Consider the following 22,346-nt stretch of genomic DNA (forward strand, 5'->3'; position numbering starts at 1 on the left):
CCCCGTCCGAGCCGCCGCCACCGCCCAGCTCGGGGGCAAGCCCTGGGGACGCGGCAAGGCCTTCAGGAAACCGAGTTGCCTCCGACGCCAGCCCGAAAGAACCAGCGTTACCTTCAAAGGCTTTTAACCTGAAGGAAGAGGGCGAGGTTTCCTCCCTCCTCTTGCAGCCCTTTTACCTCAGTCTGTTAAATCTGGGCGGTGTCTCCCATGACCTACATTCGCGCCCCCTGCGCTCCCCGCAGGAGAATGAGGAGGGGGAGGAAGGACGCCCGCCCGGGCTGGAAGTTAGGGTGGGGAAGCGTCTCACCCGCCACCCCAGGATCGCTACTGACGGGGGTAAGGGGCGGGGGGGCAGCCGCCCCGCTCCTCCCTACGGCGGCAGGAGCTGTAGCGGGAGCCTTCAAACCTCCCCTCCTCTCCCTGCAAGGGCACCTGCTGTGCCGCCCGCTTGCGGTTTGCCTCCGGTGTGGGGCCGTGAGCGCAGAGCGCGCAGTGAGTTTCGCTCCTGCACGCCGGTTCTGCTGTTCGCGTACGGCTTCTTTTATTCTTACAAAACCCCCACCAGACCAACAGGCAGCCCCCGAAAGAAAAACTGCTTCAGGAGCGGTAGACTTCGAACAGTTACAGAACAGTCCAAGAAAGTTTGGGGCAAGGTGTTGCACACAGCATTGGGACCAGCCGGACCCCCACAGGCACTGGATCTCCCCAGGTGAGCCGCCCGAGCCGCCCCACCGAAGGCGCCCCCGGAGGAGGCCGGGCGAGGGGCACGGAGCGGGGCTGAGGCAGCTCGTGAGGCGCAGGGGAGAGGACGGGGCGCTCCCGCCTCGCCACCGCTTCCCGCGCCGGGCGCGCGGCTCCCGCCCTTCCCTCTCCCGCCCGTGCCCTGGGCGGGCAGGCGGGCGGGCACGCGCGCCCCTCACCTGGCGCACCTGGGCGTGCGCGAGACGGCGGCGCCCGCCCCGCGCGGCGGCGGCCCGCCCCGCCCGCGCCCGGCCGCGCAGGCGCACGGCTCCTCGCCCGGCAGCGCTCCGGGGGCTCAGCGCTGTCATGGCGGCAGAGAGCGGTAGCGTCGGCAGGAAGAGATGGGGCTAATCGAGACCGCGGCGTGAAGCGGCAACGGCTGAAACTTCAGGCGCCTTCGGAGAGAGGAGCAGCCGGCGCTGTGCAGCCCGCCCTCCGCAACCGGGGCAGAGCAGCCGCCTCCCGGCCCCGGAGCCGGGCGTCAGGGCAACCCGCGCCCCCTCCGCGGCGGCGCCGGGCAGCGAGCGGTGAGTGCGAACTTGCTCGGCGGCGGGTCGCTGCACCTGTCCGCGGCGGCAGCCGGGGCAGCGGCAATACAAGGGCAGGAGCCCGGAGACGCGGCAGACAAGGAGCCGGGCGGGAAGGAGGGGCGTATTCCCTTAAAAAATAAAAAATTAAACCCCTCACGAGCGTGTTGGGAGCGTGGCTCTCACCGTGCGGCGGGTCTGCGGGGGAGCCAGGGCTTCCGCGGGGAGAGGCGTGAGCGCTCCTGCCGCGGCCCTTGCCGCCTACCCGGCGCGGGGCAGGGGCCGGGGGCCGCTGGCTGGAGGTGGGACCCTGGGGCGTGTGGGGAGCGCCTGGCTCTTCGCGACTTGAAAAATATCTCGGGATGTCCTTCAGGGCTGTAAATACCTGCCTTAGGGCAGAGAACTGCTGACAGACGCCTCCTGCTGAGGAGAGAGCTGGGACTCCGAGGGCGCGTCCTCCCTGCCTGCCTGCCTCCTTCCCCCGCCGGACGCGGGTTTCCTCAGGAGCCGGAGCCGAAGCGGCGGAGTGGGCCGCCGGGAGCCCAAGTCACTCCTTTCCGGAGCGACGAGCCTGCTGCTGGCGTTTCAAGTTGTAACCTGAAGTGAACTAGCCATGGCGAGTGAAGACAAACAAGTTCAGCCAACAGGTGACGATGGAGGAGGAGGAGGAGGTAGCGGAGGAGGAGCGGGAAGAGAAGGAAATGTTGCTGAAGGGGGAAGTGTGCTGCAGCCTTTGAATCCAGGAGTCCCCATCCGAGGTATCAAGATGAAATTTGCTGTGCTGACAGGACTGGTGGAAGTTGGTGAAGTGTCCAACAGAGACATAGTCGAAACTGTGTTTAATCTGGTAAGTTGATGGCCTTTTGGGGCATGAGTGAAAAGAACAGCATATGTGTGCAGAAGAATCCCATGCTTTTTTGATGTTATTTTTCTGTCAGTAGTTTTTTTACAGGTTTACACTTTCACCATACTAGATTTCAGCTAGGTTCTTCTTACTTACAGATCACAAAAGCTGAAAATAAAGCATGTGAGCCTCTATATATACATTTAAACTCAAAACAGCTCTAAACAGCATCCTCCTTAGTTTGCCTCAGAGAAATTGTTGCTTTATTTAGAGCTGAGAAGTGTATTGTTATGTTTAAACATTCAACAGGTGTACTCAACAAGAAAGTTAAATGTTGATTTAGTAACTCAAACTGTCATCAAAACACACACGTTGTTGTTTTAAGCCAAAACAACTTTTCCCATGAAGATGTTTATCTCCCTTTTTGCTTCCCATTTGCTTTGGAAGTAGGCAGAACTTTCACGTTCTGTCTACAGGGGGTGGGGTGTCAGGGAGCAGTTTATTCAAATGCTTTACTTACTCTTCTTATTGAGAAGAGTAGAACGTGGTTTCAATGTCCTTTTTTTATTAATGCGTTAGGTAGTCAGCTGCTATTTTTTGAATACAGTGTGAATGTATTTAATGCTTCATACCAGATCTCACTTAAAAATTGAGGAGACAACTTTTCATGTCGAAACTGCAAACATAATATATACTGTTGAACTTCTTGGGCCACATTTAAAACAATTAGGCTCGTTGTTAATGTTTACTTCCTGAAGGATACTAAACGTTAGGAGAAAATCTGTCTTTAAGTTTACCAAGATACTCTGCTATTATCAAAGGTCTCAAAACATCTCTAAAAATACTCATCGTTCCTCCTTCTTCCTTTTAGTGAGCACCTTTGACTTTAAAACATTGTGGTTTCTGACAAACCAGGAAGTGAGAGCGTGTAGTAGTATAAAGCTCCGTAACAAGGAAAGTTGACACAAAAGGCATACTGTTTTTTAAATGCTATTTGGATTTTGGTTATTTTGTTAGTAGTGTTCTTTGCTATGTGCAGGTTTTAATGGTCACTAAATATGTATGTGTGTTGTGCCTGTTTAATGTTTTTTAATGTTATCTTCTTGGGTTATGATAAATGTTTATTCTTTGAATATTTTTGTATTAACAACGTAATGCTCTAAATTGTTTGGATGAAAGTCTTAGTACAGAGGAATTGCAGTGCTGGCAAAAATGAAGTGCAGATCAGAGGTTTCATGGATGCTTCAAGAATGAGAAAGTGATTTGAGTTACTTAGAGTCCCCTTGACAATTGTCCTTGACAAAACCCAGTGCTTAGATATATGGACATGAGGTTCAAAAGGAAATTCTGTTAAATAGTTTACGATTTAGGACACTTGTGTGAGGGGAAATTGTTCATGAGCGTGTTAAATTTTACTTTGTTTCTAGCATGGTCTTTTGAGTGGTGTACTGGAGGTGTATTTTATGGCAGCAGTGGAAAGAGGTTCAGCAGAATAGTTAAAAATATAAAAGCTCCTTGATCCTGGGATTAATTTTCTGCTCCATTTTGGATGAGAGAGGAACGAAAAATTCAGCTTGATTCAGAGAATCCTTAATTTTAGATTTAAGAGGTCTGGAGAATTTGACCTGTGGACTGCATCCTCCTGGATCTTCAGTAGAAGAGTTTCTGGCCCTGGAAATTTTTGAAACTGTGTTTTCACTTTTTCTGCAAGTGAAACAACATCCCTGACCTCTCTGAGAAGATTCTCCAACCGTTGCAGCACACCTGCCTATGATGTGGGAGGCTGAAGTTCATGCTCCTGCACGATGTTATTTTATCAGAGCTGAAGTAGTCAGTTGATGGCTGTCATGAAACAACCAATAGTTGGGTAGTAAGGACACTTTACCTGGATTATGTGAGAACAAAATACAAATTTTTGGGCAATATAAAAAAAAAAGTAGGTCCGTTGATTTCTCTGAGTCCTGGGAAAACATATCAACTACTGGTGACTAATTTGGAAGGAGATGTCTTGATGTTCTGTGGTTTCATTAAAACTGGAATACTTAAAAAAAAATCAAACCAGCCAACAAACTCATAGATTTTGTTACAGAAAGCATCTGTTTTCTGTCTTTTTTCTTATTTTGTAAAAACTGTTAAGCTGACTTTTTAAGATAGCTTTCTGGGATGTGAGATCTCCCTACCAAGCAATATTCATCCATCCGTCATCGAGTTCTGCCTCTGCTGTGACCGCTTCGTTTTGTCAATTAATACCTCTGAAATCACGCTGATCAGAATTTAAGGCATGTGAAGTATTGATTAGCAATGGTGTACTTACTTTTCTGTGCATGTATGCAGAAAAGATTTAACTTTTATATGCGAAAGTGATTCTTAGCTGTGGCTTTTCTGGTAGTTTGTTTCCCAGTAGCTTTCAGAGCAAGTTTACTCATGTGTGTGCAGGTTCAGTTTGGCGGTATGAAAATTATGCTGTGATCTGTTGTTACTAATGGGGTTAAGCCAAACATATCCCCTCCTATTGGGTTTCATTCAGTTTGGTGACTCATAACTGCACTACCTCAGCGGCGTTAGCAGAAATCAGCTAGCTTGCTGCTCCTACTTTGAAAGGAGGAGGCATACGGTATTTGGGGGATTTTTTTGAGCACTAAAATGAGACATCTTTATACCAGAGTGGAAGGAGGGCTGGGCAAATCTGTGTCGAAAGGTGTTTTTACATACTTATTCTTCATAGCATAACCACCCTCAAATGTGAAGAGTTTATTTTTAAAAAGGGGAGGCTAGCTGACCTAATTTTTATTCTTGAGCAAAGGTATTGTTCTTAATTATGCTTTTCAAGCTTACTGTAGCATATGGAGGTTATGGTGAATTTCTTTGTGATGGAGAGTCAAGGGAAGCCCAAAGTGCTGTCTTGATATTCCTCATCTTTAAGGATTTAAGAGGGGGTCTTGCTTTATACGTGAAAGACTCAGGAGGTCAAAAATCTAAAGTGCACGGTAACTGACCTACTGCTTATTAAAGAAATTTAAGCTTCTGTAGACCTGATTACTTGGGCAAATAACTTGTTCAGTCCATCAGTGTTAAATCTTGGATCTGAGAACCACCTATAACATTTTCTCTGTCCAGCAGTATAACAGAGTGCTTAGTGAGCTCACGTCTAGCATGCATCAAAAACCTAGTAGCCTCATTTTATTGTCTTTGGAAATTCTGCTCTTAGAAATATTCACATTGATCAAATTGATCAAAATTTTAACAAATTGATCAAAAAAATTGATCAAATTGATGTCCCCTCCCTGGCAGTGTTCAAGGCCAGGTTGGATGAGCAATGTGGTCTAGTGGAAAGGTGTCCCTGCCTGTGGCAGGGGGGTTGGAACTAGATAATCTTTAAGGTCCCTTCCAACCCAAACCATTCTATGATCTGCTTTGTTTTGGTCAGTGTTCTCAGAGAACCTAGTTTTTCAGCCCATGTTTGATATGGCTTTGTGTATTTCAGCACTTCTTAAAATTGAGAAGGAAAACACTGGCTTTAAAGAAGCTTTTTATTCTGTGAAAAACTTTGAAAGCACATTCTTGTTCAGGTATTAATCTGTTCTGTGACGTTTCTGACAGACAGTAAGGTAAACTATGGGTATATATTGCTCATGCATTGTGAATTATATTTTTAATTGACTTTGGGCAGCAGTAACTCCTTCAATTTATTAAAATAAAAAACCTCCTGGTAGGAGAAGATGATAGAATGGAAAAATAAATTGCTTAGTGTGGGATCTGTTACTAACTTAAAATAGCTGTGTGTTTTTCATAGCAAAACAGAAAGACAAGTTGACCTCCTACTAATGAAGAAACTTTAGATAGAGTAGTAGAAATAATTCACCAAATGGCAAAACTTAAAAACATATCTGTATATAAATAAAATTAGTTACAGTACTGTGCTACTAGTGTCAAAGAAGATTTTTAGGATCTGAAGTTTTCAGGTGTAGAGAAAGAATTCTGTTCTGAACGCTATACAACTTGCATTGGAAATACAGGAGGTCCTGCAAAATCTTTTCTAGATTAAAATTCTGGGTGGAGTTTCTGGTCTACTCCATTTTAAAAGGGCTTGTCTTGTACCATATGTCAGTGTTGTCTTGTTTCCAAATTATTGCAAGTTTCTTGTTTATATATAAAACTTAGGTCACTGAGTATCTTTGTCTTTCAGTAAATAAAGGGCTCTCACTGACAAGTGTGTTGTTCATAATGAATGCTGTATGTGCAGGGGTAACTATGCTGCATTATTAGGCTTGCAGTGGGAAATGGATATGCTGGCAAAATTCTGCTATGCTTCAAGCAGATGACTGTACAACTGTTGTCTTTCTCTGTGGTGTTTGTGTAATTCAGTTTGGGGACTTCATCCCAGAAGTTACTCAGGTCTCAAGTCGACCAGTGTATAGAGAGACAACAGATTTTCTAGACTTTCTGCTCTTCTCTAAAGAAATGTCATGCCTTGCTCTAAGCCAATTTTGTTTTAAAAAGCTTTAGCACTTCTAACTGTTCTCTTGACTATAATATAGGTTCGGTTATTTGTTTCAGTTCTGTTTCTTTTTCCTCAGTCTGTGTTGCAGGGACTTTTTTTTAGTGTTCTGTCTCTTTGGTGAGGAGAATGTGCTGTTGTTTCTGATTCTGTTCATGGATTATGAGGTCCTCACCAAGAGTCCCCTAGTGATGAAGTGCAAATGAGAGAGAAATCTTTGTTTTTATCACCTTTGGAGGAAAAATAACAGCATCTGAGGAGCAAAGACTAAAATTACTTTAAAAACTTTGTCACCTCTCTCACTTCTGCCAGACTTTACTAAAACCACAGACAAAAATCAACATAACTTTAAAAAATTCTTACTGTTTATTTTCTTTGTTTCTTCTTTCAAAAGTAACCTTCTTCCCCAACCCCACTTGGCTTGTTTTATAGAACAAGTATGAGATAAATGTCAGGACTGCCACTTGTTTGCCTTCTGCTCATGTGCCCTCTGTTCTTTTCATCGTGTCTCCATTGCCATGGTTTCTGCACTATAAACTCTTTTATCATTATTCGTATTGAAAGCTAGAGGCATCGCCTGCTGATACAACAGGTTTCTAATTTGGTATGAATGCTTCTGAAACACTGGCACAGTGGATTTTTATGAAGCAGAAATTCCCCTTTTTTCATATCTGGTCACAGACTTTTTTTGCATGTATCTTCTTGTACATAACCCCCAAAGCTAATGTGGATAGAATTAAATGTATTACAGTAATAAAAATGCTCCATAAATGTCCTCATAACAATGCATTGTTTTTATTACCTTACTGTATGTTTTTAGAGAATGCTAGGATTTATTTTCTATATAAACTTATCAATGCTGATAACAAGTGAGAGTAACCAAATAGTTTCTAGAGCATCACTGAATATTGTGTGTTTCTTAATATATGCAGTCTTTCTTAGTAAGTTCCCAGTAAGTAAACCTCTGGCTACAGTTATCCTAGTTCAGTCACTTCTGTCCATTTACAGTATAGATGATAGGTAAGTCTGTGGCTTTAGCTGGGTCAAGCTTGTAGGTTTTTTTAAAAAAAATCATAGTAAGTTGGACAGTCAGCTGTCTTGGTGATTATGCGTGGTTTTACTCTTGGTGAGTGAGTGGAATTCAGCAAAAGATCTGTAATGCTTCCAAATCTGTCTCAATGTCCTTTTTATAAAATACATCAGATGCAGACATACTTCTTGCTGGCCCCTTCATAGAGGGAGGCTTGTGCCCAGTTTGATGAATAAATTTAGACTCCATGATTCCAAGTCATCTTCATGGTTTTGAAGAAATCTAATTTGGGATCTGGTAACAGTAAAAGATGATTTTGGTAAGTTTAGCTGACTAAATGAGACTGAGGGATGTCTTTCAATAGCCTTTACCTAGTTTAAAGTTGTTGAGTAATGGGAGTTACTTATCCTTCACTTAAAATAAGAATTACAGACCTCCATCTTGTTAGAATGTATCCTGAGTAGTTATGGGTACACTTACTATTGAAGCCATGTCAGGTATTGACACAACTTGGGCATTGCATTGTAGTTAGTGGAAATATCACCTTGCATAGCGAGTTTAGGAATTTGGGGAAATTTGGTGATTAGTTGAGAAAGGCATGGAATGTTGTAAGTGAGATGGTAATGGCAGTCTTGAATTAGACATGCTGATGATTTAGAAGAAAATTGTCTAGACTCTGAAGGGGCAGCCGCTTTGTACTTTCTGTGGTATCAACTCACTTCTGTGACTGAAACTTCAAACACACTGTAGGACGACAAAATATTGAGGACAAAATCTTAAGACCACACAGGAGAATGTTCAGTTTTTCTCCCTCTTCCTCTAACTGGCCAATTTTTATAGCTTCTCATGACCAATCTGAAGTTTCAGGTGTCTCTGAAAGCCTGTGAATGATGAGTGCTCTGTGTTTTCCAGAAGTGTTGGCATCTGTACTGCCATTAGTAGGCTCTGTACAAACCTAAAGTAAAGCTAAAAAAACAAGGCTGAACCAAGCATTTACATATGTCATGTCTTAATAATGCAATATTTGGTAGATAATTTCTAATTAGCAGTCTGTTCTACAAGTAAGCCTGTTTAAAATGTGTTCATAGCATACTTTAGAATTTCCCTTTAGAGGGGAACGTATCAGTTCAATGACAGGTTTTTCTAGTTGGTGTCCTGTAACAAAGGAGAGAGAGTCAGGTATCTATTGTGGTTGCTTTGCTCTCTCTTAAGTAGTATTTTGTATCCCCTCTGTCAGACAGTACTGGGCTAGATGGACCATTGGCCTGACCCAGTAGTGCAGACAGCACAGTAATGTAGTGGCCATATGGACCGGCTCAGGACGAGCATTTGCGGATTAGGGAATAGAATGAAATTAGTCAAAAAGCATCAGGGAAATAGGTGGATGGCATGTCAAGGTTGCTACAAAGGTGTGATAAAAATAGATAATTATTCAAGTCCGTTGAAAGAGATTATTGGAGGGGTGAACCAAAGTGTGCAGATTCAAGAGGAGTGTGAATATAGAGAAGTTTTTTTTGAAGTGGCTGTATTGGATGAATACCGGAGGTTGAGGAAAATCAGAGGAGGTATTTGCTTAATTCTTTTTTAAGGCAGTGTTGGTTTGGTACGGTGTTCAGTACTCAGTGGCTAGTCAATTGTACGTTCAAATGCTGAAGCTTATTGAGAAGTCCCAGCCTTCTGAAAATCAAGTCTGATTTTTTTTTTTTGTGTGTGTGTTAAGATTTCAAGTCTGATGACAGATGAAAATGGACTTTCTCTGTGGTTTCTTTCACTATCTGTATATTTGTTTTATCACTTATTGGAGAATGTGCAGTCATTCTGAACTGTATCCCACTTGACATGGTGTTCTGACTTTTTCTTTTTTACTAGATAAGTTGGTAACTTAAAGCATTTATAGCTTCTGTCTTTATGCGGTCATGAAGTTCTTTATGAACCTTAAGGCGGAAGCTTTAATCTGTTGCAGAGATTAAATAAGCTCTACAGTTTAGTAATTGGATGTGAAATAGGTACTTGCTATCTTCAGTGTTTCTGTGTATAAAACCCTTTAAGAATCTTTTCTGTCAAATTCAGTCCTGCATGGATTAAATTTATGCATATCTTTTTAAAGAACTTCTATTTATTTTAAATGGGTCAATCTGGAAGAAAGTTTTTGTTCATAATCACTAATTACAGTTAGCTAACTTTCTACCATTCAAGTGTCTTCCTCAGCCCCTAGAGGCCTTGCTGGCCTCTTCATAACATTTGCGTGATGGTTTTGGTATTAGCTTGACCTAATTACTAATGTCCTAATTTAGATTACATTTCTGCTTTAACTGCTTCTGGGTTTTTCTGTTAGACTTGGTATCATGCTAGAGCGTATTATTGCCTGTCCAAAAACTAGTTTGGTCATTTTTTTTTTTTCCTCTGGGAAACCTTCAGGCTTTGTCTGTCTGGGAGCTCTGGCCATTTGCCAGGAATCTGAGGGCTCTAATTAATTTGCATAAAACAGGATACTATTGCCACCTGCTTTTTTAATGCCACGTGTGGCCAGTGGAGACTGTAGTTTCCAGTATGTTCCATATTTAGAGCAGATAGCAATCGAGATGCATCATTGTACAGCTGCTGCAATCAAATTCGCTAAATAATAATGCTGCATGAGTTGGAATTGTACCTTTTCCTGAGACGGTGCAGTCTTTGTGCCGATACTGGGAGCTGCTTGTAATTTGTGAAGAGTTTGCATTGCTACAGTGCTCTAGATTCCAAAGATTCACAAATAGGCATAAGTAGTTTGTAAATAGAAACTATTTTGTGGAGAAGAAAACCTAATGCTTTCCATTGCACTGGATTCCTCTAGTAATAACTGGGGAGCTGGGAGCAGCTACATCCCAGGGATGATTTTCTTGTTAATAGCTGCCTGGAGATGATATTTAAATGAGAATAGCTAGTGGGAATAGGATGTGCTCTGTTGCCTCTGGTAAAGTGCTCTGCGAGTTTGAGCTACAAGTCTCTTTGCTGCAGCCTGCATATGAGTAGTTCTGTTGTTGTTTTTGCATTCTATGTACATCTAGCAAAAAAAATTCATATGGACTGTACGGCAAATTCAGATTATTTTTGGTGTGACTGAAAAGCTGGAAATCCGCTGTTCAGGCAAAAACCTGTTCTACTTTGTTGGTGCAACTGAAGAAAGCAACAGTTAAAGAGCTACTGGGTTAGCTTTCCTTTGCAACTGAATATCAAAACCAGAGTAACCACTTAGGACTCATCTGTTCTATGGAAGTGTGTTACGTGTGTTCCTGTCAACCCCCCAGCTTCCCCCCCTTTGCCATCAGCAGTTGTTCTCTGTGGTGTGGACAGAAGTTACAGAAATAAATTAATGAAGTGAAGTCTGTTCTATTTGCCTCACTTAGATACTCCAAATATCTAGTTTTATACTGGACTAGCCCTGTAAAACGGTAACAGTTCGTAGGATGACCTGTAGCTTATTTATTCTCTCTTTTGGGAATGCTGAAAGGCTAGAGGCACCAGTAAGCAGCAAGTAAGATGGTCACTGCACCAGGAGAGCAATTTGTCTTATAAAAGAGCAGCAAGAGAAGCAGTAGCATCTTGCAGTGGACTGGGAGGTATGTGATTGTGGCATCCAGGATGCTGAATGTTTGCTTGATAAATCTCTCACAAATTGGTTCCTTTATGAAACTGTGCAGGTTTGAGTGGGAATTGTACTGGTTGCTGTTCCAAATAAGATTGGGATGGGAGTGGGTGGGGAGCTGTTTGGTAGAATAAGGTAAACCCTGTTGCTCTAGAATTGCTGAATAAAGGCTTTGCAGATCCTGCAACTTTTAAGTTTTACTAGTCCATTATTAGAGAAGTCTAAGTTACGCTGTTTTTGCTTCCCAGGATTAAAACTGCGTTCCTAAGGACGATTGTTTTTTGCATGATTATTAACAATTCAGGTGGACCTCGGAATCAAGGAGTGCTTAAAAAAAAAAAAAAAACCAACAAAACCCCCCCCCAAAAGGTTCTTTATGGGGAATCATAGACATAAGTTCAAAAATATGGCCAATGATACAGAAGTAGAATTGCTGATAAGCCTTAAAACAATGCAGTTGAGGGGGGAGAATAGGAACCAAATGACTAACGTTGGTAACAGTGCATGACTGTTAAATAAACAAATGGAAACTATCAGTCCAGTCAGCATCTGCCTCCTGCTAATGTTTTTGTTGAAACTAAACATGTGATTTGTCTGTAGTTTTGGTTGTGAACTTGGTTGAAAAGAACTTGCAAGCTTTTTTTTTGTTTTGCTCTCCTCCCCACCCCTCTAATGGAAGCTTAGTTATACTGTAGGATTTGCTTCCAGTGTATAGTTTAGGTGCCATAATGCCTGACTTTTAGGTGTCTGGTATGGGGTATGAAACTGAATAACTGTGACTGCATTTTTAGAATGCGTTTCAAAAGACCTAATGTGAGATGGGGAGCTATGTATGTTTAATATATTGCTGATGTTACAGAAGGGGAGAACACTGAGATGCTGGGAATGGGTATTTCAATTGGGATTGCAAAAAGTTCTCTGTCCACTTTGTAATGTACAGCCAAGGGTCACCTTGTGGAGCTATGATGTTCTTAACACTTCAGATTTCCTTGATTTAAACGAGGTAGCAGTGGTGTCCAACTCAACAATAAAGTGCTGTGAAAAGGGTTCTCAGGCACAGAAACTGTACCAGCAGCTTCCCATCTTTATGCAAATCAGTAAATGCTCATGGGGAAAAGATTGCCTTGTTTTCTTGCCTGTTTCTTCCGCAAAAGTAAGGTCCCAATCTTGTGCCATGCTAGATTATCTGCTGCTTAACATCACCCCAGGACACTGCTTTGTCCTTTCTGTGCTCCTGAAAGTGAGTCCTGAACACTCACTGTGTTCTGTAGTGGGCTGGGGAGCTGTGAATGCCACTGTGTGCTGCAGTTGTTATGCATCACCTGATTGGCAGGGGTATTGCCTTTGGGGAGATGTTTATTCCATGACTCATCTGAGACCTGGCACTAAAGACCTGTGCCCTTCCTGTGTACTGCTTTTGAAGTGAAATGTGTATTACTCTTTGGGAATTTTGCTGCCTTAGTAAATTCTTACCTGTGCAGGAAATGAAAGCCACCCTGATTTCTGTCCTTATTAGGAACAGATTCAAATTGCCGTTTGTGAGGAGTGCATAGTGATGGTATTGTAAGTGACTTGTAAGGGGACATTTCTAACACCTCTTCTGCAAAGACTAGGCTCATATACAGTGAAGAATGCCAGATTCATGGGTATGGAGAGAAGGCACAGAAAGAAACAAGTCTTAGACCTTGTGGTTAAAGTGTTTAAATAAGGTTCTCCAGTCACTCATATATGACAGGAGAGATCTGGAGCTGAAAGACAGTGGATTTCTCTCAATCCATTCTCCGCCCAGCTTGTATTTGTGCTTGGGATTGCCCCGACCCACGTGCACGACCTTGCAGTTGGCCTTGATGAACTTCATGCGGTTTGTACAGGCCCAGCTCTCAAGCCTGTCAAGGTCCCTCTGGATGGCATCCCTTCCCTCCAGCATGTCGACCACACCGCACACCTTGGTGTCGTTGGCAAACTTGCTGAGGGTGCGCTCAATCCCACTATTCATGTTGCTGACAAAGATGTGAAACAGGACCGGTCCCAATACTGACCCCTGAGGAACGCCACTCGTCACTGGTGTCCACTTGGACATCGAGCCGTTGACTGTAACTCTTTGAGTGCGACCATCCAGCCAGTTCCTTATCCACTGAGTGGTCCATCCATCAAGTCCATGTCTCTCCAATTTAGAGACAAGGATGTCATGCGGGACAGTGTCAAATGCTTTGCACAAATCCAGGTAGACGACGTCAGTCGCTCTTCACCTGTTCACCAGTGCTGTTTTTGTGTGGCAAATTGAGAAGCCTGGAAAACAAAGTGGGAGTTGGGGGGGAAAAAAAAGATCCAAGTTTCACTTGAGAGCTAACTTAATCTTGATGCCTTTGCTGTTGTTCTTAGCACTTTAAAGATGGATATGTCTGTAGGGGTTTTTAATTAGACATGCAAAAAGTTGTTGGGATCTCTTTCAATTCCAGTCATACAAACTGGCTGAATGGCAGAGCTCAGAGGGTTGTGATCAGTGGTGCTGAGCCTACTTGGAGGCCTGTAGCTAGCGGTGTTCCCCAGGGTTCAGTACTGCGTTCAGTCATGTTCAACTTATTCATCAATGACCTGGATGAAGGGACAGAGTGTACCCTCAGCAAGTTTGCTGATGACACAAAACTGCGAGGAGTGGCTGATACACCAGAAGGCTGTGCTGCCATTCAGTGTGACCTCGGCAGGCTGGAGAACTGGGCCGAGAGGAACCTCATGAAGTTCAACAAAGGCAAGTGTAAGTTCCTGCACCTAGGGAGGAATAACCCCATGCACCAGTACAGGTTGGGGGTTGACCTGCTGGAAAGCAGCTCTGCAGAGAGGGACTTGGGAGTGCTGGTGGACAAGAAATTCACCATGAGCCAGCAGTGTGCCCTTGTGGCCAAGAAGGCCAATGGTATCCTGGGGTGCATGAGGAAAGGTGTGGCCAGCAGGTTGTGGGAGGTTATCCTCCCCCTCTACACTACCCTAGTGAGGCCACACCTGGAGTACTGTGTCCAGTTCTGGGGTCCCCAGTTCAAGAAAGACAAGGAACTACTGGAGAGAGTCCAGCGGAGGGCTACAAAGATGATGAGAGGACTGGAGCATCTCTCTTATGAGGAAAGGCTGAGAGAGCTGGGTCTGTTTAGCCTGGAGAAGAGAAGACTGAAGGGGGATCTTATCAATGCTTACAAATACCTTAGGGGTGGGTGTCAAGAGGATGGGGCCAGACTCTTCTCAGTGGTGCCCAGCGACAGGACAAGGGGCAATGGGCACAAACTGAAATGTGGGAAGGTCCATCTGAATATGAGGAAAAACTTCTTTACCTTGGGGGTGACAGAGCACTGGAATGGGCTGCCCAGGGAGGTTGTGGAGTCTCCTTCTCTGGAGATATTCAACACCTGCCTGGACACGACCCTGTGCAATGTGCTGTAGGGGAACCTACTTTGGCAGGGGGTTGGACTAGATGATTTCCAGAGGTCCCTTCCAACACTAACCATTCTGTGATTCTGTGAATAGAGGTAGAGGTAAAATTTTAGAGGAGCAACCTAAGTCTTCCCAAAGAAATTATCTTAAAGTAGCATCACAAATGAACAGTTTAGTTTAATCACTGTAACTGTGCTGCAGTAAAACTTGATTATCAACTATTTGGTTCAAATTCAAACATTTCAAATAAAATCCTGACTGTCTGAACGTCATGATCCTGTCACTGTCCATCTTATTAGAAAAGTTGTGGCAGACTGGTGAAGCTACCAGTGACTGGAAAAGGGGAAACATAACCCCCATTTTTAAAAAAGGGAGACAAGGAAGACCTGTGGAACTACAGGCTGGTCAGCCTCACCTCTATGCCTGGCAATATCATGGAGCAGATCCTCCTGGAAACTATGCTAAGGCACATGGAAAATAAGGAGGTGAAATCGTGCCTGACAAATTTGGGGGCCTTCTACAATGGGGTTACAGCATTGGTGGATAAGGGAAGAGCGACTGACGTCGTCTACCTGGACTTGTGCAAAGAATTTGATACTGTCCCACACATCCTTGTCTCTAAAATGGAGAGACATGGATTTGACGGGTGGACCACTCTGTGGATAAGGAATTGACTGGATGGATGCACTGAAAGAGTTGCGGTCCATGGCTTGATGTCCAGGTGGAGACCAGTGATGAGTGGTGTCCCTCAGGGGTCTGTATTGGGAACAGTATTATTTAACATCTTTGTCGGGGACATGGACAGTGGGATTGAGCGCACCCTCAGCAAGTTTACTGACGACACCAAGGTGAGTGGTATGGTTGCTGCTCTAGAGGGAAGGGGTGCCATCCAGAGGAACCTTGACAGGCTAGAGAGGTGGGCCCATGTGAACATCATGAAATTCAACAAGGCCAAGTGCAAGGTAATGCACGTGGGCTGGGGCAACCCCTGGTATCAGTACAGGCTGGGCGATGAGTGGATTAAGATAAGTCCAGCAGAGAAGGACTTGGGGGTATTGGTGGATGAAGAAGTGAATATGAGCCAGCAATGTGCGCTCGCAGCCCAGAAAGCCAGTTGCATCCTGGGCTGCATCGAAAGAAGTGTGACCAGCAGGTCAAGGGAGGCGATTCTGTCCCTCTACTCTGCTCTGGTGAGACCCCACCCGGAGTACTGCGTCCAGCTCTGGGGCTCCAAGCATAAGACAGACATGGACCTTCTCAAGTGGGTCCAGAGGAGGGCCACAAAGATGATCGGGGGCTGGAGCACCTCCCATAGGAGGACAGGCTGAGACAGTTGCAGTTGTTCAGCCTGGAGAAGAGAAGGCTCCGGGGAGACCTTCTAGGAGCCTTCCAGTACCTGAAGGGGGCCTACAGGAAAGCTGGAGAGGGACTTTTTACAAGGGCAAGTAGTGATAGGATGAGGGGGAATGGTTTTAAACTGAAAGAGGGTAGATTTAGATTAGATATTAGGAAGAAATTCTTTACTGTGAGGGTGGTGAGACACTGGAACGGGTTACCCAGAGAAGTTGTGGCTGCCCCCTCCATGGTAGTGTTTAAGGCCAGGTTGGATGAGGCTTTGAGCAACCTGGTTTAGTGGAAAGTGACCCTGCCTGTGGCAGGGGGGTTGGAACTAGATGATCTTTAAGGTCCCTTCCAACCCAAACCATTCTGTGATAATTTCTATGGGAAAAATCACTTTGAAGAACACCAGAGTGCCAGAAATTTAAGTTAAACTTAGATTTGTAGGCAGGGGGAAGGAGAATTATTTTGGTGGATTTTGACTTGTCCTGTCTCTGTCAAGTATTGTTTAGTATCTGTGTTTTCGTTTGCTTTGTAGTGTGACGCTGTATATTAGTCCTGTAGCTGTGCTAACTGACATGTGGTGTTTAATGAGAATTTCATGGCTCATTCCTCTTGAAGTTCCTACTTTGGTAGCGGAAGCCCGGTGTCATCCTGAACAGGATGTTTCCGTGTATTTCAATGTAGTAATGTCGCATATTACTGAAAATAGGACTAGTCAGACACAAGCTTAATGACCATTTTCTAGCGTGCGTGACACCTATTTTGTGGAATAGCTCTTCAGGTTTGGAATACACTTACTGTATGTCTTCTGCGGGCAGGCAGTGCTGCTGACTTCTGTAGCACTGAGTTAGAAGTGATCTTGATGCTTCAATTTCCTGTTAAAGATAGGTATAGGGGGAAGGAGGTGAACAGCTCTAAATGCTTATTTATATTCTTCTTCCAGTTGAGTACTCAATTTCACAACTTTTAAGAGTCAACTTTAATATTTCCTATAGATCTTTTGTTTACATATATGAAGCTAGAGATATAGCTAGAATTCTGTTTCTCAGCTCCGTCTAGGAATTTTGTTTATCAAGGATACCTCTAAATGGGGTTATTTGCCTGTGACCTTACTGTGTGCATTGGAAAAAATGCTTGAAAGTACATATGGATTCTTAAAACAGGTATTGATCACTATAACGATGGGATCAAAGCAGAGTAAAGGGTTTCTCAGTTGCAGTATTTGTGTGTGCAAATTCCTATATTAAAAGATGCCTGAACCTCAAACTTAATCCAGAATTTTGAAGGCCAGGATGCCTTTGTTTAGAAATGTTAATAGTTTGGCCGAGAGGAGCTGGTGTCCATTACCAGCATGCAAGCTAACTCTCTCTGATTAAATTTGACACTGTGGTGTCAAAGAAAACACAATAATGAAATGTATGTATGCCACCTATATTAATTAAATATTAGTTACCCAAGCATGTTTTTTTTTGTCTTCAGGCAGTGCTCTGTTATGTGTAATGCTGTAGTCATGAGCTCTGTATGGTGTAGTTCCACGTTCTGGTGTTGTGAACCAGTGAAGTATTGGTTTGGTATTATGCAGTAGCATACTCCTCTTTGAGATCTATTCATGCCTCTTGCTTGAATGATTCCCTGTCAAAGACAGGTGGTGTAAAAGCAAGGAGAAGAAAGTGTTATTTATGAATTCTGTAAACGTGACAGGGCCTCTAAGAGTCAGGCTGGGCTCTTTCCTTTTCATCTGTTAAGTGCAACAAAGTTTCTGCAGATTGAATCATGTCTGTCTTGCTCCAAGTAGGTGGTCATGACTGATATGGCACATTTAGTTAAATTTGTTTGGTAGGAAGAGGAATGAAGGTCTGGATTTTTCTACAAGATTGTAAGGATACGTAGAGTAGCAAAGGACTAGAAAAAGCTACTTCTACTCTACAGGAGCTACCCGCTTTGGAAGCGTTCGTGTATAGAACTGCAAAGAATTGGCAGAACTGAAGCTAGTGATAATTTTGGATAAGTGATGCAAACTAAAGTGCCTCAAGGCAACTGCGTGCAACAGTCACTGCTGTTGGAAGATACTTTCCTCCTGGGCTGTGCTTTCTGTGCTGCTCCATCAAGAGGTATTTCACAATTACTCCTTTGTTCTCATGGAAACATAAGTCAGTGAGAAGTTCTGTCTTTGCATTTTTGTATCATTTATTCTTACAATCCACAATGTAGATTGTGTTGGCAATAAAAAGCTTGAGCTTCAAAAGCTTTTACAAAGTTCATAAATAGACTATTTAGCAGAAACATTTGGAAAGTTGATGTCCATTTCCTTCTCCCTCTGAATTGGTCCAGATGTAAGTCAATGGCATTTTTACTTCTGCTGGACTGTGTCACTTGGGTCAAATTACAAATCTTCAGGATTAAGCTCTGAAAATGAGGAAGAATCAGTTTGGTTCCTCAAGATGTAATTTCAGGATTTTAAAATGAGAACTAGAAAAGATGTTAAAATAATTGAAAAGTTGCTCTCAAGAGTCAATGATTCATACACTAAGATTACCTGATGTCTTCCCTTTTAAGCAATCTTCAAGGATTTTCCATGAGCTTCTACTCATTTTTTGCAGCCACTGTGTGATACTGTGCCCCAGAGACATGTGCGGTTTCAGCCTTTGTTCAGGTAAACGCTTCTAACACACAGACTCTTGCTGCTTTCAGAGCAGCAGCGAATATGTTGTTCTGCTAGGTGGAGTCAGGCGCCTAGGATATAGAGTTGGGAGCTAGAAAAGAAGGACAATTGTATTGGGCTTCCCAATTCTCAGCCCAGCAGGTTATACTATGCTTCCTACTTGGGAATCAAGGAGAGTTAAGACTGTTTAGTACCCGGCTCTAGAGCTGCCTTATTATGCTTCTTGCATTGTGTTTTTATGTGAAGCCTGAACTCCTTTTGCCTTTAAAAGGAAGAAGGGAAATCGTATCCAATTCAGGTGTCATACAGCCATCTTCATGGGCTGGTGTGCACCTCTGTTAATGTTTCTCTTTCCTTCTTCTGCAGTTGCCTCAGCTCCTGAGAAGAGAGAGGGAGGTAGGGCCTACCATGTTATAGCCTGATCCTGGTGATATGTGGGATGTTATCTTTGTACTGTTGTCTGCTGGGCTGTTTGTTTCTGTAACTCCAGTGGCATTTAAAGGGTTCAAACCCTGACTTAAGTTTCATTCCAAAACCTTTTCATAATTTGCCAAATTTTGATAGCTTCACTGGTTCTGTGAGCCAATAGTAGCTTCTGTGTGCTTTCTGCTGCTGTTTTCATTTCATATTACTTCAGCAGTGTTCTTTGTCATTCCAAGTAGTATTGAAAAAGACAAATTTGCTTAGACAAGGAGAATGCCCTTTTTAGGGAAGTGGACTCTTCATCCTCACTGTATGTGTGGAAACACGGAAGTATCTTTGTAATTTGAAATATTTAGTGAATGAATTGATCCTCATCTTCCAGTTTAGTTTTTGAAGCTTGAGGGAAGGAACTGGTTAGTCTTCCTTGGAAACAACCTGTTCTTTCAGGAAACAGTTGAAAGTGCTGTCAGTTATTCATATTGTGTGCATTTGTGTTACAAGGACTAATCTGATTTTTGAGAAAATTATCTTTTTATTTTTTTTAGTGTTCTTGTCCTAGTAAACTGGTCTTCCTGTTGTTTCACCAAAGATATTGTGGTATAAAAATTATCCTAATTAGAAGTCACAAGCAGAGTAGTGTCAGTCTTGATCTTTTTTTGAAAGAGAACAATAAACTAATTGTGCTGGTACCTTTCTGAATTTGGTGGCTGATGTTGAATTAAGGCTCTAATTGTATTTGTTGTAACTCAGAACAGGACTCTTCCAATAAACAGCAACACGACCTTTACAAACTAGAATGAAATAATAAAATTGCAGCAGCATCCATCTTTCTTGTACCTTGTCTACAAGGAATGCCTTCTGTTTCAACTGTGAAGCCTGCTGTAAGAGCAGGATTGCTGCTAGCAGGCAGCTAGAAGGCTGAAGCTGTGTTCTCATTCTGAGAGAATAACCAACTGTCCTTATGAAGGGCTGATTTCCCTTGTCATCTCTTCTAGTCTCCCTGTGTTTTAAGCAAGTGGGAGTGATCATATTAAAATGAGATAATCTGTCAATATATTTCAGGATAATCTGTCAATATATTTCAGGATATATTCCAGGATTCCACTGCTCTTAGCTAAAGTCATGAAACATCCACTCAGGGGTACTTGGTACATGTAGGTTGCCATTTAGATATTTGTTTTCCAATTCGTGGGGCAGAGTATATGACAAAAAATAGAAACCTGCTTAAAACCAATAAAGTAACAAGTGAAACTTTCAATGAGAAAACTAGAATAAAGAACTAAAGTCTTAAAACTGAAATGACACTATCAAATGGGAAAACTAGAAATTGAGAAGCTGTCAAGTGGGCTAAACTTAGTGTTCTGAGACAATCTGGGTGTCTGTATGGATCACCTCCTGAACAGCATAAGAACAATATTCCTGAAAAGCCAATTTACCAGTAGGATATTATTGTGGTAATTCTGTAGTTTCCCTATATTAAAAAAGGGGGGGGAAAAAATGAAAAAAGTTTAAGTTTTAAGGCATGTAATTTACTATATAGGTATTCTTTAGCTGTTTGTAAACTGTTACAACTGTGACTTAAGCTCTTCAGAAAAGTATTATTTAGCTGAATCAACAATGACCTAAAACCTGAAAAGAGGTTATACATATTAAAGCTTTAGCAAGGGTGGTATCGTTCTACAGCTTTAGACAGTGGAATATGAAGCTGTGTTGTCTGGGATTTTGACTTGATATCGTTGTGACCTGTCTCATAACAGCAGTTCTCACTGCAGAAAATTTGTAAACTCTCAAGTCCTCTGGTAGACTTGGGAGTGAGCAGCTACAACTTTTTTTTTTAAAAAATCTATTGGGAAGATGACAAACTTCTGTGTTCTGTTGGAACAATCTCTTCTCCCCTAAAGTTAACATTCTGCTAACTGTAGTGAATGATGAGAAGATTTTAGCATCTTTTCTTATTGAGACCTCGTTGCCAACTGCTACGTTACATAATGCTTAGTTATGAAAGAGGAAATGAACACAAAAGCTGTTCTTGGTGACTGACGGTGTATAGTGAGAGGCTTGTTTCTGTAAAGGCAGGAGACAGGCTGTGTTGTGCAGACAGCAGTTTCTGAAGCAGGGTGTCCTAAAACCTGCTGTCAATTCATGCTGGAACTTCAATGCAATACTTGCTTGAAACCAAATAACAATAGTTGTATGAATGCAGAATGTTTCTTTTATTTTATTTTATTTTAAAAAAGTGAAGAATAACACTTAACAGTAGAAATAATAGTAATTATTTTTCAGTACAAAGAGCAACTAAATAAAGCATGTTGAAAATACTGAGGTAGTCCTAATTGCTAGGCCCTAAAAATAACAGTGGGAATTCTTTTTGTTTTATCTGCTAATGCTCGGGAATGTATGCACTGGAGAAGAAGCTTTGAATGGAGGAATATCTCAAGATGGAAATGAAAATTCTCAGATTTTCAAATCTAAAGTCAGAAATGTGTAAATATTTTCAGCTAAAGCTCTTTGGAGTTCCTCTACATTATCTAAGGCAGAGATACATTGTGGACAAATCTGTAAGTTGCTTGGTTTTGTGCAGCAAACTCCAAGTGCGAAAGATGACGTCTGAGGAAGCACAGATGTGTTATAATTTGAAGTATCTGGCTTGCTTTGCTGTGGGTGCAGCTGTTGTCACTGCCATCACTGCAGATGGGGATAACCATGGTTACTGCCAACAACCATTTGAGGCTAGAAACAAGAGCTTTTATAATATATACTCCCAATGTGTAAAACTCCTTAAACTGGTAACTGGGCTAGTGCTTGTAATTTGAACTAATTAAGAAAACTTGTCCTCCAGGACAAGAGGACTTGCCCCCTCTTAAATTTATGAGAATCTACTTGTGGATTTGATGAAAAGAATTAATGCTAGTAGGGTGATTCATGGACCAAATGCATGTTAAATGTTGAAATATGTAAATTGGATGATTTCATAAATGTAACAATCTTATGTGGTGTGAATAAAAACTATTATTAATTTTTGGAGTAATAGGAGGCAGAAGCAGAGAAATTTACTCCTGTCTCCCCACTAGACTCTTTAAAATTCTCTCTTAAATGGATGCATTTCTCACTTTATTTTTGACAGTCTTATAAAGTATTGTTTTTTATGACTGACTTCATTCACATATTTTTGGGTTCCAAAAATGTTACTGCTCTATAAATCTGCAATTAGTTTTGTATTAAACACATAATA

The 22,346-nt window shown here is 42.5% G+C and overlaps 1 protein-coding gene across 1 annotated transcript in view; it reads left to right on the forward strand.

Annotated features, from left to right (window-relative positions):
• Positions 1-1,094: 1,094 nt before the first annotated feature.
• LRBA (LPS responsive beige-like anchor protein) overlaps positions 1,095-22,346 on the forward strand; it is a 432,022-nt gene continuing 410,770 nt past the window's right edge. The window contains 2 exon segments of the mRNA XM_068402600.1: positions 1,095-1,268; positions 1,642-2,115. Coding sequence (XP_068258701.1) covers positions 1,882-2,115 — 234 coding nt within the window. The 5' untranslated portion in view covers positions 1,095-1,268; positions 1,642-1,881.

Source organism: Nyctibius grandis, chromosome 6, assembly GCF_013368605.1.
Source record: "Nyctibius grandis isolate bNycGra1 chromosome 6, bNycGra1.pri, whole genome shotgun sequence".
Taxonomy (NCBI): domain Eukaryota; kingdom Metazoa; phylum Chordata; class Aves; order Nyctibiiformes; family Nyctibiidae; genus Nyctibius; species Nyctibius grandis.